The sequence below is a fragment of the Ziziphus jujuba genome, chromosome 7 (assembly GCF_031755915.1).
Source record: "Ziziphus jujuba cultivar Dongzao chromosome 7, ASM3175591v1".
NCBI classification, from domain to species: Eukaryota; Viridiplantae; Streptophyta; class Magnoliopsida; order Rosales; family Rhamnaceae; genus Ziziphus; species Ziziphus jujuba.
Genome location: NC_083385.1, coordinates 18947638 through 18967088, shown reverse-complemented (window position 1 = coordinate 18967088; position 19451 = coordinate 18947638). Strand labels below are relative to the sequence as shown.

Genomic DNA, 19451 nt, shown 5'->3' with positions numbered 1-19451 from the left:
ATTCCTTCTTTTTCATCCCTGTAATATTATTATTTCCTTATATTTGTGTTATTTTTGTTTCTGAATTAAAATCTTAGCATGCTTTGGTACTAAATGTTGGGGTTGTAGTAATTTTTAATTACTGTTGCTGTAAATTTATTAATTATTAATGTTTGTGCCTTTTCACTTTTTATTTATTATTTGGAGTGTTGCACCTTATGAAAAAATTTATAGTGAGATGGGAAGAATAAGACGGTGTATTATTAGAGTGTGTTTTCCACATAGGGATTTTTAGGGTAAATCTAACCCTTATGGAAGATACTGCCAGATTTTCTATACAAATGTCTGGTGAGGCTTCCCATAGTCAAGGTTAGCTTAGGATTGTGGTGGAAAATCTTGGAAGGATCCTGATATTTTTTTTCTTTTAAATTTTTGGACAAGTATCATATACAAGTAGATATGGTTAGAAGTTCAATTTATAAGTAAACTACAATAGCTTCTGCAAATTTTTGTTTATTATATTATTAAATTTATAATTACCAATTCACTTTAAGAATTCTTATAAAAAATTACTTTAAAATTTAAATTTTTTTTCAAAGGAGCAATAAAATTAATCTTGTGATTATTGTGCAAAATTTGATGTCCAATAAATCAGGAATATTGTCTAAAACTTATTAAATTATTATTAAATCTATATCTTGAAAATATTTTGTAAAATCTCACCTGGAGCATTAAAGTACATGTTTGGCTCAGATCAAACTGTGTTTCTAAAGATTTTAGATCTTTACTAATGAGTAAGTCAATTAAATAATATTTAATTTAAACAAATTTAAAATAATTTTATATAATATTTAAATTTAATTCAAATAATTTGTACAATGCATTTCTTCTTTGGAGCATAGGAAAGACACCGAAAAAATGAACATTGTAAATTAATATTAACACTTAACCGTCATATATAAATAAATACAAGACATTTAGGCATGCTTTTTATGCTACAAGCATCGTCCATATTAATAAGAGGTGATATTTTTGATAAGAAAATGTCATTATAAATACAAATAAGCATTGCTTTTGACTGTAAAAGCATCTTTTATTCCTACTATAGGTGATGCTTTTTTTTTTTAAAAGTGTCATTAAAAATATAATTAGGCGATGCTTTCCAAAAAATAAAAGCATCACTTATTTGAAATGGATGATGCTTTTTTTTCTTTTAAAAAAAAAATTAAAAACACAACAGGTAATGCTTTTGTAACAAAAGCTTCTCCTATTTTCACAATGGCGACACTTTTTAATAAAGAGGTATTGTTATAAGTATAAATAGGCAATGCTTTATTAAGTTAAAAGCGTCTCTTATTCGGCTTTTGATGATGCTTTGATGTGAAAAAAACATTGTCCATTGAGTTTTAAATTATTTTTTTTTAAAAAAAAAATTATATGTGACAACACATTTTTACAACAAAAACATCGTCCATAGATAAATTTAACGACGGTTTAGACATTGTCTATATAAGTATCTTACAACACTTTTAGACGAACAGAAGACGGTTAAAGCGTCATCCAACAGTTTCTTTAAATTTTTTATAATTTGCAGATGATTTTTTTTTCCCTAACTTTGAGTGATGCTTAAAGCATCGTCCAATATACAAAATACATGACATATAATTTTTGTCGTCAATTTTTGGCTACTTTTAATGATATTGGATTAGGTGACACTTGGTGTAGTCGTTAGTTGCTTTGGACGATGCCTAAACTAATCTCCTATCAATGCTTTTTCTTATCATGATTAAAGTACATACTTGGCTCAAAACAAGTCTAAGCCCTAAGTGACATAGGAGTTTTTTTTTTTTTTCTTTTTTTCCTTCTCGTAAGATGAATCAATATTTTATGATTAAATAATATTTACAAAAATACAATTTCCACTTTTAACAATTAAAATTAGCTAGTAAAAAAAAAAAAAAGATAGGTTTATTTAGATAGATATAGAAAATTGAATGAACAATAGTGATGATTTTCTAAAATGTGGAGTTTAAGTGTAATTGAGACAAAATTAAAAGGTTTTAAGTGTACCCTTATTATGATTTCAAAATATGTGGATTTGAACTCAAAAAAAAATCATTTATTAAGTAATTTGCTCTCCAACATCATTCTTTAATATAGAATGAAAGCTAAACTACAAATATCGATTACCAGCAAAGCTATATTAATTAATTAAGAATATAAACTAATAAATTAATGTCTTAACTCCTATATTTTTATGGTAAACCATGTATGAGGGTGTTGAATGAGGTTAAATCAGTTGATATGTTTTTTATATTTATGAATGGAAGGTTGTGGGTTCGAGACACCGAGGTATGCTAATTTAATATGATAGCTATAACAAATTTAAAGGGTAAGCTTAATTTCCTACTATAGTTCATAAAAGTGAAATCAAAAAGGTAATTTTGTTATTTAATAATGCTAGAAGTTTCAAATTGTTTACTAAATATTATGATAATATTTTATTGGATTGTCATTTTTTCATTCGTAAAACTAGATTGTGTTTTACTTATCTATCTAAAAGTCCGCTCTTCAATATTTAGTTTATTATTAATTTTTAATCAACAGTATATTAAATAATTTGATGTTTGTAATATTGCTGTTTAGTTATGTATTATTTTATTCTATAATATTAATAGTTTGAGCCCTAAGGTGTTATAGTTAATTATTATGTATCATTCCCCAGCCACGCACAGTGACATTGTAGTAGTTTATTTCTTTTTTCTTTTTTTTTTCCTTTTTTTTTTTATAGAAGACATTGTAGTAGTTGAGCTATTAAAATTGACTTATGAACGAAACAGAATTATCCAAAAAAGACAAATTCACCCCCTAAAAAAAAAAAAAAAAAAAGTTTTAATTTAGTTAGTATATTTATATAACTATAATTACAAGGCCTAGGAAACTAAATGGATCCGTGGCGCAATGGTAGCGCGTCTGACTCCAGATCAGAAGGTTGCGTGTTCGATTCACGTCTGGTTCAAATCCCATTTTGTGTTTTTTAACCCAAAATTATGTATGATTTGCCATTAGGCCCTCGTAAACCTTCTATTTTCCTTTTATCCGCCCCAACTTTTTATATTTTTAAAATACAACCACTTATCCAGCTTTGCAGACATTTAGGCCCCTCAAGCATGTCCAAATTTACCAAACCCACCGCAACCGGTGACCCGCAAATCCATCTGCCGCGAAATCCATTTCCTTCTCTAATTCATCGAATACCCATTAAAGCTTAAGCTACAATGCCCCTAAGCTTATCGTCCCACTCTCTCCATCCCTCGACATTCTTATTCACCCGCCCTTCCACGCAGAATTACAACTTTGCCAAGCCATGGCTTCCAAACAGCCTTCTCCTGGAGAGAACCATTACCCGAATTTCCTGCGTTTCTACCCGACCCAAAAGAAAATCGGCCAGCAAGACCGAGAGTTCAGAGGCTGAAGAGCTGGTTCGCTTGCTGATGAGAAGTTTCAGCGACAAAGAGCCTTTGTTGAAGACGCTGAACAAGTATGTGAAAATTGTGAGGACCGAGCATTGTTTTCATCTTTTTGAAGAGCTTGGGAAGAGTGATAAGTGGCTTCAGTGCCTTGAGGTCAGTCTTCCTACCGTTGTGTTTCTAAGAAAGTTTTAGCATTTTTAGCTTGTGGGTCTCTGAAAATGGTTGAATTATATTTGTGCCTGTTTGATCTTTCACGTACTTTACGATTGAGCTTGTTCTGTGTAGTATGTAGAGGCATTGATATATAAGCAGTATAATTAACAAGTAATTTGTTGTTAAAACGATAAAGAATGTTTTTTTTATTTTTCCTTAAAAAAAACAAAAAAAAAAAAGGAAAAAGGAAACAAATTCTGAGTTATAATCATTCTGCTCGATTGAATATATGTGGAGCGGAATGTTACATTATGTTCTAATAGCTTTATCTTCCAAAAGCATAGTTTACAGAATATGAGACATTTGGTGGGGTGGGGCATGAACTATAATACCAGATTATCAATTTGGAGAAAAAGTTGCCTATTATGTCATGATATAGCTAGGTTTCACTGACTTTCATGAAGTGAATCAATTGGGACAAGAACATATCAGTTGCTTCACTTACTCATCCGTCATACAGGTGTTCAGATGGATGCAAAAACAGCGGTGGTATATCGCTGATAATGGCATTTACTCAAAATTGATTTCTGTTATGGGAAAGAATGGCCAAACCAGGATGGCCATGTGGCTCTTCTCTGAGATGCGTAATAGTGGGTGTCGGCCTGATACCTCTGTTTACAACGCACTCATTACAGCCCACCTTCATTCCAAGGACAAAACAAAAGCTTTGTGCAAAGCTCTTGGGTACTTTGAGAAGATGAAGGGAATGGAACGGTGTAAACCTAACGTTGTCACTTACAACATTCTATTGAGAGCTTATGCTCAAGCTCGAAATGTAGAGCAAGTTAATGCATTGCTTAAAGATCTCGATGAGAGCATTGTTTCCCCTGATATCTACACATATAATGGTGTAATGGATGCATATGGGAAAAATGGGATGATCAGAGAAATGGAATCCGTGCTTTCTCGCATGAAAAGTAATCAATGCAAACCTGATATCATCACCTTCAATTTGTTGATTGATTCATATGGGAAGAGGCAGGAATTTGATAAGATGGAGCAGGTCTATAAGAGCTTACTTCGCTCCAAGGAGAGGCCAACTTTACCCACATTTAATTCAATGATCATAAACTATGGGAAGGCCAGGCTTCAGGAGAAAGCAGAAAATGTCTTCAAAAAGATGACTGACATGGGATATGCACCAAGTTTCATCACATATGAGAGTCTCATAATGATGTATGGGTTCTGCGATTGTGTTTCCAAGGCTCGGGATATATTTGATAGGTGGGTTGAGTCTGGGAAGCAGCTAAAAGTTTCAACACTCAATGCAATGCTAGATGTTTATTGCATGAATGGCTTGCCCATGGAAGCCAATAAACTTTTTGAGAGTGCAAATAGTATAGGGGTCATTCCAGATTCCTCAACATATAAGCTTCTTTACAAAGCTTACACAAAAGCCAATGTGAAGGAGCTTCTGGGGAAACTGCTGAAGCATATGCACAGAGATGGTATAGTCCCAAATAAGTGGTTCTTTCTGGAGGCTCTGGGAACATTTTCATCTTCACCACCAAGTCCAGATTCTGCAAATGGAACAACTAAGTTGTTGAACAGGCCAAAGGATAGTGCAGCAACGTAGGTGGAGATAGATAATAACCTCATTTATTTATTCTTTGGATCAGTTTTCAATTATGCGTAGTTTGAAGCAAAATTTGCATTCAAAAGGATGGTGGAGAGGGTTTTGATACTGGCTTACTTCAGTGCCTGAATGATGTGGTATGTAGGCTTCATACTTTCCATGAATTGTGAAATGCCCACTGCTTTTTCTCTTTATAATAAGTGCTTCTTATTGTTTGTATAATATTTTGGTCCAGTATGGACTCTGTATGGTTATGATTATTTTGCGCCTTGAATTAGATGTTAAAGTTCCTGTTATGTTGCTTCTATCGTGGTGTTTAATGTGTAGAAGAGCAATCTTATCTGGTGGCTTTAGTATGTCAACCTATTATTTAATAGACTATTTGATTGATGCCAATTTTAATTCATTATTTTGGTCAATGCTGCATTTGGTTTGAACTCTAACAAGTAATTTAAAAAATAAAAATAAATAAAAAATAAAAAAGTATGGTTGACACAAATATATGGAACCGATTAAAAGAGGAGAAAGGAAGGAGGAAAACAGATGGTTTTTCACCCTCTGCCCATGATTTATCTCTGTTCTCTCTCTAGTTTTTATTCATCTTGTGTTCCAATTTATTACTGTTTCACAGCTAACTAAGCCAAGACCAAAGTTTAGCCTCCTCTACCAAACAGAGCCCTTGCTTTAATTTGATTTCATAAAGGTTGTTCTAAATACAACATCGTGTCCGCTCATATTATTTGAAAGAGCTCGTGGTCGTGATGCTCTATTTCATCGTTATTTATGTGAAAGTGAATGTGTTCCCTCTCCAAATAATTAGCAATTTATTCATAAACTCAGCTTAAGCACTTTCCGGTAACTAATCTGTATTTGTATGTAGTGAAATTATAATGAGTCTCCCAGACCCTAATTTAAGATTTTTTGGATTACTAACAGAAAATGCAGTGTATTTAAAACTGCCTGCTGTCTTCTTAGGGAGGGTTCACTGTTCCTATATTTTTGTGAATTCGTAGTGTGTTGACAGATTTTTTACTTTTGTGTGAGACTCAATAAAAGTCTTAACTTACTTGCAATGACTGCAGGAAAATGCAGAGCCACCAGCACCTGTATTAGGACTATAGCTAATTCCTTTCATCCTTTGGTGATTTTTATTTGGGAGAAAGAAAACTTCTGCAGAAAGTGTGCATTACTATGTAATTAGCTTTTTGCTTTCTGCTTTGAATAATGTAATTAGGGCTGGCACTTAAGGTGCTAACCTTTGTGTTTATTGTACCGTAGTTTATGAAAAATAAATAAACTATTGATTCGTGTATCATATGATTTTTTCAATTAATTTTTAGTCTTGTTGAAAAATTTTACATACTTCACTACAATGCTTTGCAGTTTCTTAGCTGCAAGGTTTACCCTTAGTCCTCGATTCCAGGTAAAAGAATTCTAGTCATGATTAGGATCAACATCACTTCAAATCCTATAGTCTTTTTATTATTATTATTATTATTATTATTATTATTATTATTATTATTTTATAATAACAGCTATTTTAGGGCTTCAATTTGTGATGAAATGCAAATTAACCGTCAAAGCTTTTAGGGTGGGATGATGCAGTCAGTTATCCTTGGTAAGTTTTTAATGAATGTTTGAAACTTAGCATGTTAAACCATTTTCCTTTGCGTGGCAATGTGGACTGTTTATGGAAAGGAAGTATTACACTGCAGCCCGATGAAACCAAAATAGCAATAGGGGCCTCTATAGAATGTTTACCACCCTAGGATGGGCCTATATAGTATATTATTATAGAATGTTTACCACCCTAGAATTTTTGCCAGAAATTTACCAAATTGTATCGTTTTCTAGTGGAACTAAAGCCCAGATATAAATTGGCATCAATATTCAGAGTCTGTTCATGCATCTGGAGTTGGGAAATTTGAACTGCACTAACATATTTCAAGTTGCTATCGCAAAAGAAGAAAATTTACAAGGTAAAATAGATCGAGAAATATACTAGACTATCTTTGTCACAAATTAAATTACAAAAAGTATTAGTTCATTAAAATGTGACAGGAAACAAATTCTGGTGGATGTACATGAAAATTCCTCGAGTTAGCTACTAGTCTGTGTCATGTTTGACTAACTAGAGAATTTTCCCTGTCAACCCTCTTCTGATTCTGCACATCAATCCAAATGTATAATGAAACTATGAGAAAATAATCCTAATGTTAGCAAATTATTCTCTATATAAGATTAATCAATTTAATCCACATCTGAGCCAGATATACATGTGACAGGAGAAGAATAGAAGTGTAGTTGATATCATGAACAATAAGGAAAGAGATAATGAGAGGAATTCATACCATGTATGGCTTCCATGTTTTCTTCCTTGTAAACACCAAGGGGTGAGCCATGGACAGATAAAAGCATCTCCCCAGGCTTTGGAAGCCTTAGTGTTTTAGGTGTCATCCCAAAAGAAAGCCTCTGGCTAGTCACCTACAGCAGAAAATAGATTTAGCTGAATAACTTGAGCATTTTAAAACCATCCACCTACTTTTTAGCTAAAACTATAACTAACACATATGGTGCGTAGCAATGTAACAGGGCATCATCCATTATGATATGATGCAATCAAGATCACTACCGACTGAAACATTCTCTTGTCACAGCTCAAAGCTCTTTCCTTTGTTATTTCTAGATATTTACACTCATTTGTACCTAAGCATTTTAACATTTTGCGGATAATTTAATTTGCTAACCCAATTACTATTCACAATAATATATAATAATATTGAATACAAGCAAAAATTTCAACTGCACAGCCTGAAATTATATTCTGCAGCAATTTAGAACGCTGCTTTTGACCCTTCTAACTATCTCACACAAGGTGGTTCCAAACACAAAACAAGCAAGGAAACCATGCAAAGTTTCAACATAATAAGAATGAAGCTTAAATTACAAACCCCAGGAGTCTGGAGAGCATCCTGCATCCCTAGGATCTGCGTTTCAGATGGCTCCTCCAGAACCTACAAAACTAAAATTTCAGCAACAAGTATCTACATGAATAAAATTAAATTCCATTATCAAAGAGGTCCTTGGATGTTCCTCTGAACCATGCTTCAATAAATTGCGTTGCATAATGCAACATGAAAATGTGTTTGAAAGGAATCCTTTTTTTATTTTCTTAGTTAGGTATCAAGACATCAAGAAAGCTCTAAATTTTCTAAATGAATATCACAAGAGAACATACAAAGTCTTTAATCTGCAGATTATCAGCACCTAGAAGCCTTGATTTCACTGCCAGCAATGAATTAATTTTGTGTAAGATACAATCAATGCATGATATTTAATTTCAGTTTTATGCATGACAAAATCAGAATTTCTAATACCTGCTTTGCCAGAAAATTCAAAGCCACCCAAAGATGGGATTGCAGCAGAGTAGTTAGAATAAACTGTGGACAGTCGGTGAAGAAGGGAAGCTTGTATTTCTTTGCCATCATTCATAGAGATATTTTGATCTTTAGAGTTCCATTGCACTTCAATTTGTTTATTTTCTCCCTCTCTCAACACTGACAGGTTAGGAAGGTTTTCACCAAAAATTTCCAATATAGGGGTCTGCAGTTGCTCCTTGTTGAAATATGATCGAAGCAAACATAATTCAGTCAGCAGCTGTTCGATCTCCACATCACGCATAGCCCTAATGGCAGCAATTTGTCGCTCAACTGGTAAAAGAAAAAAAAATTAGTAATAATAAATTTCGAAACATTTGATGAATTGCAACTAATGCTAAAAAGTTAATTGTTGATGCACAAATCCGGACAGGGAAGAACTAGTTTTGCCAAGCTTTCCAGCTAGGTAGGAAAATGACCATGATGAGTAAATGCCAGCAAAAGACCCTCTAATGCCTAAGTCGATGGGATGTAGAAAGAATTTCAGTATCAGAAATGACAAACATGTCAATGCTTTTTGTTCTCTTGAATGCTCAATTTATCCGTACAGTTATGCATATTCACCCAATAAGTTAAGCACACGGTGACTGCTTACTTAGGAGGTAAGCATGTGAACAAGAAGCAGGTTTGTGCATGCTTTTAGCAGCCTGAAATTGGTTAATTGCTAGCTGCTTAAGATGCACTTTAGAAGAAGCAAGATGACCTCAAAGAAGCTACAAACAGTTTCCAGCCCTCTATAAATACCCCAACCAACCCAAGCCAGAGGTGTGCCAATTCTGTTACTGACTTCATCAAAATTTCTACAGTCAACTAACTTAGACATGAAAGGATCCTCCGCCAAAATTTCTCCTTGTGACCACTTTTCTAGCTTGCAGTAAAACATTACTAGCCTAAAAGGCTTGAGCTTTTCCCCGTACGATTATTACTTATTACCACTCAAATTCCATGAAAATTTATAACCTTACATCAACTCTTGTAATTTACAAATAAAATTGCATATAAAACTAAACTTAAGACAGTAGCTCGGTAGAAGGTCACTTGAATATCCATACTTGTGAAACCAGTCAAAGAACAAATCGATATATGTATAATAGAGAGAAAAGATGTTCTTATGGAAGCTAAAAGAAAAAGTTTCTCAACAAAGCAAATATTAATGAACTTTATAAGCAGGCAAAGAGATGGATAAAACAATGCCTGTTCACGTTCATAGGCTCTATATCTTGGTCCTTCATAAACTCAGCACACAACTCAAAAGCAGCCTTATTTCCGACTACTCAGGCAGATAAAAGCATTCAAACAAATGATATCAAAGATAGAAGGAGTTGTATAGGTATAGAACTAATAATGCTGCAATAGACAATAAGATGACCACAGTAGGTGTGTAGAAAGTAAAACTATACCATCTGGGTCTGTAAATTGAGCTTCTTGCTTCTCGTGGTGCCCTTTTACTTCCACACCATCCAGATCACCCCAGGGTGATTTGGAAGCTTGTTTTACAGTTTTCTTGACTCTCCTCCTTCCCATATAAACTAATATCGTTATCTTACAAAATCATAATATTGATTTGCTGCAGCAGAGACGTAGATAACATAAATTAATATTCACATAGTAGTCGGTAAAAAAAAAAAAAAAATGATAACATAAATCTTTTGCCAATCGACTACAAGACTTGCAAAATAATCGCATTATGATAATAATATAATTGTATATTTGTAACTTGTAATCAGTTAGAACACACAATAATTTAGAAGAAAACTTATAATGCAGCATTCAAAACCACTCAACATTGAAATACAAATCAAATGGGAATCAAACAAACTAATCTATATTGACATAATAAATATATAACAAAATAAACAACGGGCAAAAAATAAAAAATCCATACAATCCCAAGAGTGGATCATATTGAAACTTAAACTAAACCCCAAAACTAGATGAAGTAACAACCAAATTAAAACCCAATCTGAACCTAAAATACCCAATCAAAACCCTAACTGTACCGCAAAATCCCCAACATTAAACCACTAACTAAACCAATTAAAAATTAAACTCTAATCAACAAACCTAGAGAGCCCCCAATTGAATATCAAACCCCCAAATATAGCTCTTGGAGTAGCAGAGTATGAAAGTGCGTAAAGCTCTCATACATCGTTTTTTCCCTTCTGTTGGTGGTGAAATATAAAATAAAAATGGAGGCTTTTGAGGCCAGTGACATCTCTCTCTCTCAACCCAACGCACCCAAAAAAAATAAACAGTTCGTAAAATCTTTCAATTTTTCCAACCAAAAAAAAAAAAAACATTAAAATGCGCAAACGGCCTCTTAACAGTTGCAGATTGAAAATGAAAAAAATAATTAAAAAAATAGAGCAAATAAAACAGAGAAGCATGAAAATTAAAAACCACAAATTTAAGAGGACGATGATTAGTAAATAGAGGATTTTGATTTTGGAGAGGAAAAAAAAAAAAAAAAATAGAGAAGAGGGTAGAGCTGCTTACTGTCGCTCGCTATCTATCTTTACCTTGTCGTTTGAATTTGGAGGAGGGAGATCATTTTTCAAAAATTTAAAAAATATATATATATATATATATATATATATATATGCGCTTGCGACTCAAGAATCTGGAAACAAAAACGACATCGTTGTAACAACAACTACGTGTGTGTTTTTGGGAAGGAGTTCCTCTTCTTCTCCGCTGGCTTCGACGTGTAATTGAAGTGCGTTGGCTTTTTTTTAATTCTTTTTTCTATATTGTTGTTAGTTCGTATTTTTTTAATTAAAATTGAAAATATAACTTACATTTGCTTATTTTAAATGGTTATTATTATTAGATAATAATATGAAATTATGTTTAATTTAATGTTATTTTTTTCAAATTTTTCTCCTGTTAAGTTTATTAATTTAGATTATAAATTAATTCTAACTACTAAAGTTACAAAATAATTAGGTTTAAATGAAATCCTCCCTTCTTTTAATTTTATTTCTTTCAAACATTTCCACATGAGATAAAATACAAGTAGTTGAAGATAAACATGACGAATGCATTTTTTTTTTTAAATAAAGATTAATGCAATTAAAAACTATAAATTTTTGCACCAATATCTTTGAATTTTCATGATTTGTATTTTAGTTTGTATTTTCATTTTAGAGAAATTTTTTTCACAATTTGAAAAGAAATTTATATAGTTTTTATTTTTTTATATATTACTATTTAAATATAAAAAATAAAAAATATCCACAGTTCTACCGTTTTAAAACTCAGCCAAAATTTTGACTTTTTTACCATAACCAAAGACAAAACTTAATGGACTAAAAGATAAACCAACAACTCCATGATTTCGGTGACTCACTTCACCAAGCTGGAGCCTTCACTTCAACATCCACTCTAGTGGCCTTTCAGTTTTTGTATTTCTTGATGTTTTTCGTTTTTTGAGGACATATATCCCTTTAAAGTGTTCAATTGAATGAAATAGTTTTAGATCAAATGCCCATTGGTAAACAACCAAAAATAAATAAATAAAAATAAAATAAAATAAAAATTATAAAACAAAACTTATCATTGCAAAATGGAAGGGGAAAAAAAAACTATATATAATTTATTATTTTCTTTTTTTTTTAAGCTTTCATGATTTGTATAATTGTTATTTACAATCTAGTTTATGATAAAATATGAGTTAGATGGAGAAAAACATATGTTGCGTACACTTTGAGAAGAAGAATGAATTCACATAAAAAAATTATTCAAATAAATTTAAAAATAAATATTCTTAGTAATAATTTTAAATAAAAATAAAAATACAAATTTATAATGGGTATTATATAAAGTTTTAGACAATTCTATTTACGCTACAAAAGTTGATAAGTATACCACTTTTACCTTTAATGACTTAAAATAAAACCTAAATACTCTACAATCCATAATTTCCCTAGCTTTAATCAATTAAATAGTTTTTCCCTTGTTGAATTACAACCCGCAATTTTCTAGAAAAACAAACAAACAAAATTGAAAGATCCTGTCATCCGGGCAAGCAGCTTTCATGTAACACCCCGTTCCGAAGTACAACGGAAAATTTTCAACTTTGACCGAGGTTGACCGTTGTCCGTTGACTGTTGACTTTGATTTTGACTTTGACCGTTGACCAAAAGGGGTTAAAAGTTGACTTTTTGTTCTAGTTGGAATTCTAGGTTGACTGAGGTATCGTTACGAAGTACACATTGGCACGAGTTCGTAGACTAGTAGCACGTTGAAAACGGAGTTACGGTTTGAAAGTTATGAGTAAAACAAGTTGAGGTCCAAACTGTCCAAGGGGTGTCGGAGTTGACTTTTTATTCATGCAAAGTTGAGCTTTGACTCATACATGGTTGTAAAGTGCTCGTCGATACGAGTCCGTAGACTAGTGGCACGTCCGATTTGGACATGTGGTTTGAAAGTTTTGGACCTGTAGAGTTTTTCAAATATTGTATTATTTTAATATTATTTTTTAAACGTGTAACGATGTGCCACGTGTGACTTAATAAATGTGACCATGTGTCACCATGTTGAGATGCCACATGTCAACCATGCTTAATACCATATTATTTTATTGTTATTTTATATAATAATATTATTTTTAATATTATTTAATTATTTAATTTAATTTATTTTCCTTTTCCTTTTTCTTTTTCTTTTTCTTTTTCTTTTTCTTTTCTTCTCCCCACGTGGGAAAAAAGGGGGGGACACGGGAGGAATTTCTTTCTCCTTCTTCTTCATCTTCTTCTTCCTTCTTCCTTCTTCTTCTCTCCCTCGGGTCCATCGGCCCGCACAAATTCCGGCCACCCATTGCCCACACGCGCCGGCCACCATCCAAGACCACACGCCGATGAGCTCACCAGCCAAATTTGGAGACCGGCCGGCCGGCGACGCGCCCAGATCGGGCCGGTGAAGTCGGCGGCGGCGGCTTGAAATTTTCCAGCGATTCCATCGTATTCCTGCCAGCCTAGTCCAAATTACCACCCCTCTCCTCCTATTTTGGGTCTTCTGATTCCAAATATAGCCTCCAATTTCCAAAATTCGAAGTGGTTTGTGAGATGCGAAGGAATCAAGACAGGTCGAAGCTTTCCGGCCACCACCGGCGGAATTGGGGTCGATAGAGACCGGTAATGCGATCCTCGTTCCACAAGCTTCGATTCGGTATATTATTCGACAATTTTGGTTAACGTTTGTGTTTAACCCCCCCGGTACCGGGTATTATTTATCCGAATAAAATATTAATTTATTTAACTGTGTGTGAATTGTGTTCTAGGAGCACTGGTGAGTCGTGGAATTGATCCCATGGTGGATCATGGTTTAATTGCGTGCTCCAGGTGAGTGACCCACCTTTAAAAATATTTTGGGCAATTAATTATATTTAATTGGTGTTTAATTGGTATTTGAATTATGCTCATGTGGTGGAATTTAAATATAATCGGGAACAAAATATTATTTTATATATATATTTACCCATTGATACTAAACCGAATTTTGGGTTACTAAGAATTTCTCGATTATTATTTTATTGTGATTAAATGGTATTTATTACACATGAGCAAGTATTTTCAGTAATTAATGGTATTTGGGTTTCATATTATTTTTGGGCATAATTGGTTTAAATATTTTATGAAAATATTTGTTTAAAGTGGTGGTTTAATTTTATAATTATGCCCACGATATTTTATTTGTTGAACCTCGTATTACGAGAAAAATTATTGTTTTATTGGTTATCGATGTTTTCGTACCGGGTTTGTTAAATGAAAATATGTGGGATGGTAAATGTGAAAATTGGTATATTTCCCACGTTAATTTTGGAAAACGGTACGGTTGATTTAATAATTATTTTAGACGCATTCATACAGTATTGGTGTTCTGCTGTATATGTGGTTTAGCGCGCAAGTATTATGTCTCCCGTGAGTTGCCATTGGACCGTGGGCAGGCAGGTTTGATATAGTGCACATAGCCGCTCCCTCCTTAGCCGAGATGACGGTTTCAGCAGCGGTACTGTCGGGATCCCGAAGTGCCGTTTGCAAGTTTCTCTCTTTAATCTCCCCGCCAGTCGGTGCTTGGGACGCTGGGTATCGGAGGGCATCACTGGTATATGGTGTGGTGCGTCAAGTGTAAATTTTCAAATAAAATTTCAAACCCCAAAGAGTACAAAAATTATTTATTATAATTTATTACATTTTAATTATATTTGGGGTATTTATTTATTTGTTGTTTATTAAATTATTTGATCCCTTGGTTTTCAGAAAATACGAATATCGGGTTTTGTGAAAATGTTTTAAAAGAGGAACATTTCCAACAGAGTGAATAGTGAGGGTTTTGAGAGAAAGTATTACCTTCAAATGTTTATTTATTTATTTATTTAATTGTTCAGTATTGATTACTTAAATCCCTTTATTTGTTATATTATTAATATTAAAGGTGTTCAGTAGATAGGGTCACTCACTGAGATGATTAGCATCTCACGTTTTTAAATTCTGTTCCCCTAGGTCCAGATTGGGAGACGTTGATTGTCCGGGGCAAGCCCAAAGTCTCAGTTCGTTGCCGAAAGTCCAAGAAGTATTTCTTCCCTTTTTCCTCTCCATATTGTATTACTTCTTATCTGTCATTGTATTAATTCCACATTTATTGTATAATGCTCTGTATACTGTATTGGACGTGTAGTTATTATTTATGCACTGGGTTGCCGTTATTCTTTGAAGTGCTGAAAATTTATGGAAATCAATTTGTAGTATTGTGGGAGGAATAAGGGGATGTTTATAGCAGTGCGTTTTCAGTGCAGGTAATTTTTGATAAGTCCTACCCTTAGGGTAGGTGCTGCCGGATTTTCCGTTGGAAGGTTCGGTGGTATTTCTCTAGGATCAGGGCTTGTCTAGGGTTCCGGAAAGGAATTCTGGACGGGTCCTGACATTTCATATTTTTTTTTTAAATATAATGGTAGGGCTTTCATGGTATTGGTTGGGGTAAAGGATAAGGAGTCTCGCCGGCTAATTAACGGTAAGGGACTAGGACGTGTTTCCTACCATGGGGATGGCCCATCCTGAGACTTATGGTGATGTGTTCTATGTTCTAGTCTCAACCCAGGTCCTTGTACGCTGAAGCTATCAAGTCCATACGAGGATACCGTTTCAGGAGGGTAATTTCCTATTCGTGTCGCCCTCTTCCTCGCATTCTGTACATCATTCTCTCCAGGAGATTGGCGGGGTTAGTGTTTGAAAAAGCAAACTAGATTGAATCTAGAAGCTGCCAGTGTTCTTCTATACAAACCTATTCACTCATAATAAAAAAGCTAGAGTTAAAATTCCATTAAACACACATTGGCTCAAGTTTTCATCTTGTTTTTTCTGTTCCCACTAATTTTTGGGGATTTTTTATTCTAATTTGTCAGAATTAGGAAATTTTTTATCATTATCATTGTTTGATTATTTTGGGAATAACCAATATTTACCTTTTTTGTTTACTCTTTTCCAAAATGGATTGTTAAAATAAAAATGGCATATCTAGTATAGGATAAAAATGCATAAACTGGGCAAATTTTTCATCAGTCTTTTGTTTCATAATATACATAATCTAGATGATAGTGGTGCATGAGATATATATTTATTGAATGGAATACATTCACCCAATTTATATGAACCGAACATATGTTCTTATGTTTTCATCAGTAGCATGGTATATATAACCTAGACAATGATGGTTCACATGGTATATGTTCACCATATGGTATACATTCATCTAGTTTATATACCTCGAGCATATATTCTTATGTTTTCATTTGTAGTGCATTAGACATAACCTAGATGATAATGGTGCAAGAGATACATGTTTAACAGATGGTGTACATTCGTCCAATTTATATAACCAAACATATATTCTTATGTTTTCATCTATAGAGCCGTATACAAAACTTGGAAGATAATGGTTTGCATGGTTATATATGTTTACTAGATAGCCTATGTTTGTCTAGTTTATACAAGCCGAACTTATGTTTTCAGCAGTTATTAAGAGTGATGTAGTGTACATAATTTTGACGATATTGGTTGTCCTCGTATATGTTTACTGGATAGCCTAGTTTATACAACTTGGACTTATGTTTCCATTAGTCTCACAAACAACCAATCCATCACCTTATTTCTTTAAAGCACCTTTGAATCGGGACACTTACCTCATCTCAAAATCATAATTTTTTCCGTTGTCTTTATCATTGACAGATCATGGGAGCTTGTTCTCTTCAAGGCCGAGGCTCTGATTTATTAGATGGCCCAAAAAACCTTTGTTTCCTTTTATCTCTCTTCTTTAGCTAAACTACTGATTGTTGTTTCTAGTAGGATCTAGGGTTAGAGTAGTAGAAATTAGGCTTTGGTTTTCGGTAAAGACTGGGATTTCCATACTAACTCTTTCTATGATAAAACGACATTGGAGGTACCGAATCCATTCAACTAAATAATCTTGAGTTGCAATCTTCATCCCAATAATTAAAAATTTTCTCTGGATTACAAAATTGAGATAGAAGAAGAAAATATAAAGAGAAACTGAATATATACATATATATATATATATATATATATATATATATTCAATTGAGAAAAAAACCAAAATTTGATTTTTTTTTTCCTTTTTTTTTTTTTTTTTTTTGGGGTGTTGTTTTTGAATCTTTTTTGGTTTTTGTTTTCTGCTATGTTAGGATGGTCTTTCGGAGACTTGGTTTGTCTTTGTTATCAAAAATCTGGAGTTTAGGTGAGTGTAGGTGTAATTGTAAAAGGGATGCAGATATATAGTGTATACAATATTTGTTTTTTTCTTTTTTCTATAAATACTTAAGGCTACTTCTTATAACATTTTATCAATGGAAATTGTGCGAATATTAAAAAATTATTAAAATTATAGTGCAACAAACAACTTTTATAGTATGAATAAAATCGCTAAAATTTATTTAATAGTCCAACTAGAACTTTCCTTATTTTATTTGTTTGTATCAGTACTCCTAAATACAAAGAAAGTAGTTTCAATTTTAATCTTTTACACAGAGCGTAAGTTCCAAATAAATGGTGCTCAGTTTTTGAATTGAACTTGAAAGGGCAATTAGATTCTCCAAAACATATACTTAGAAGGATTTGTATCAAAACCAATGGTACAGTGTATATTAAATTAGCAAAGCCAATTTAACTTCTTCAAATTATGTGATTTTTATTCAAAAGCTTTTTTATTGTTATTATAAATAAGCTCAAACTTATCTCTCTCTAACCTAGCCTTTAATATGCAAAACATGAATAAATACAATCTTCCTACGATTTGTAATTGTAACTGCATGGATATTTTTTTTCACCAAAAAAACTAGATGGATATTTTTGTCGTACCTAAAACTTATAAATAAGCTAGACATACGACTAAGCTACTAATATGTTTATCAAGTGACAAGTGTAATTATATTTTTGGTTTTATTTAGTTATATTTATCCTTTAGAGTATTCACTTATATTCACTTATGTATATTTAAGGATATATTAAAATTTCAACCAATAAAAACAAAAAAAAAATATGTCACTTGGCCACATCATTTTAATAGATTTTTTCGTAAACTAATTGATACCCCCAACGTTACTCAAAACTTATTAGATATTGGTTGATTTTTCTATTAATTTTTTGGTTTTTTACTAGGAGTTAAGTTGGAGTTGGAATTCAATGCGGGTAAGAATAGCCTGTGAAATGAGAGGTTGTTCTATGAACGGAAAGTAAAAGCAAGGGAAGGAGATGAACAACACGTACATGGACATGATTGGAGCTTAATATTGTTTAGTTTCCTTCTGATTCATTCAGTATATTTAATATATAGTACATGTAGTTCATAAGAATTTTCTAGTTAGGCAATGCTTGACTTTATTACATTAGGGATTCTTACATGGTAAATGCTAGAGTTGTCACATCCCATCTAGAATTTTAGATTTGAATTTAAATATTAATTATTATTTTATCCTATAGTTAATCCTTTGCCACGTAAAAATCCTTGATTAAATCAAGAATTTTTTTATAAGAGACTTACTCGATTATAATTTCTTTATGGTGTAAACATCAACAAATTATTAATTTACAGATGGTAGGACTAAACATATATTTTGATAAGGCTGCATGTCTAAGTTAATAATAATTTGTGTATGTCCAAACCATATAGAGACTGCATATGTATTAGGGATGTGAAAAAGAATTGATTAACCAATCAAACCAGCCAGTAAGATCAAATCCAATTTGTTTGGATTTGTTATTTCATAGTAATTGGATTGGATTGATTTTAAAAAGCTTAAAACCAATAGATGTTTCGGTTTGGATCAGTTTCAAAAAATAAAAACTAATGAAACCAATCCAAACCAAATCGATTATAAATATAAATAATTAAAAATATATATTTTTAAAAAATAATTAGTAAATTATTGATGTTTTATTTTATTTAATATTTACATAATTAGCATTATTTAGTTAAAAACATTTGTTGTAATTTTATCTTATTTTAAAAATAAATACTTTCATTTTTTAAAATGTTAAAAGATTTTAATAATATATTTCATTATTTTATATAAGTGAAAAAGGGGGCCAAAATTAAAAGTTTCAACTATCTATTGTAACAACCCGTACCAATTAATACCAAATTTTACAAGTTTGAATAATTCAACCGATATTAGACTACATAGAGGTTCAAGAGATAATTTTTTATGTGGTTCAGTTTTGGTTTTGTTTAGGGGTGGCAATTTATATTGGCAAATTGTAC

The 19451-nt window shown here is 32.4% G+C and overlaps 2 protein-coding genes and 1 non-coding gene across 5 annotated transcripts; 2 read left to right on the top strand and 1 right to left on the bottom strand.

The window, feature by feature from the left end:
- Positions 1-2926: 2926 nt before the first annotated feature.
- On the top strand, positions 2927-2998 carry TRNAW-CCA (transfer RNA tryptophan (anticodon CCA)). The gene has a single exon. It is a non-coding gene; the product is annotated as a tRNA-Trp (tRNA).
- A 117-nt stretch (positions 2999-3115) lies between these two features.
- LOC107404791 (pentatricopeptide repeat-containing protein At4g39620, chloroplastic) lies at positions 3116-6556 on the top strand. Its single transcript, XM_016011787.4, has 3 exons — positions 3116-3605; positions 4126-5378; positions 6324-6556. The coding sequence occupies exons 1-2, from the start codon at positions 3258-3260 to the stop codon at positions 5239-5241; spliced, it is 1464 nt and encodes a 487-aa protein (XP_015867273.3). The 5' UTR covers positions 3116-3257; the 3' UTR covers positions 5242-5378; positions 6324-6556.
- Positions 6557-7204: 648 nt separating this feature from the next.
- Positions 7205-11344, bottom strand: LOC107404792 (uncharacterized). 3 transcript variants are annotated; one of them, XM_048478572.2, is made up of 7 exons: positions 11198-11344; positions 10079-10245; positions 8619-8951; positions 8480-8526; positions 8193-8255; positions 7593-7725; positions 7205-7406 (listed from the first exon to the last, which is right to left on the bottom strand). In XM_048478572.2, the coding sequence occupies exons 2-7, from the start codon at positions 10200-10202 to the stop codon at positions 7390-7392; spliced, it is 717 nt and encodes a 238-aa protein (XP_048334529.1). In that variant the 5' UTR covers positions 10203-10245; positions 11198-11344; the 3' UTR covers positions 7205-7389. The 3 variants fall into 3 exon arrangements, with proteins under 3 accessions (XP_048334529.1, XP_048334528.1, XP_015867274.1); XM_048478571.2 differs by having other exon boundaries at positions 11175-11323; XM_016011788.4 differs by lacking the exon at positions 11198-11344 and adding an exon at positions 10743-11097.
- Between the last annotated feature and the right edge of the window lie 8107 nt (positions 11345-19451).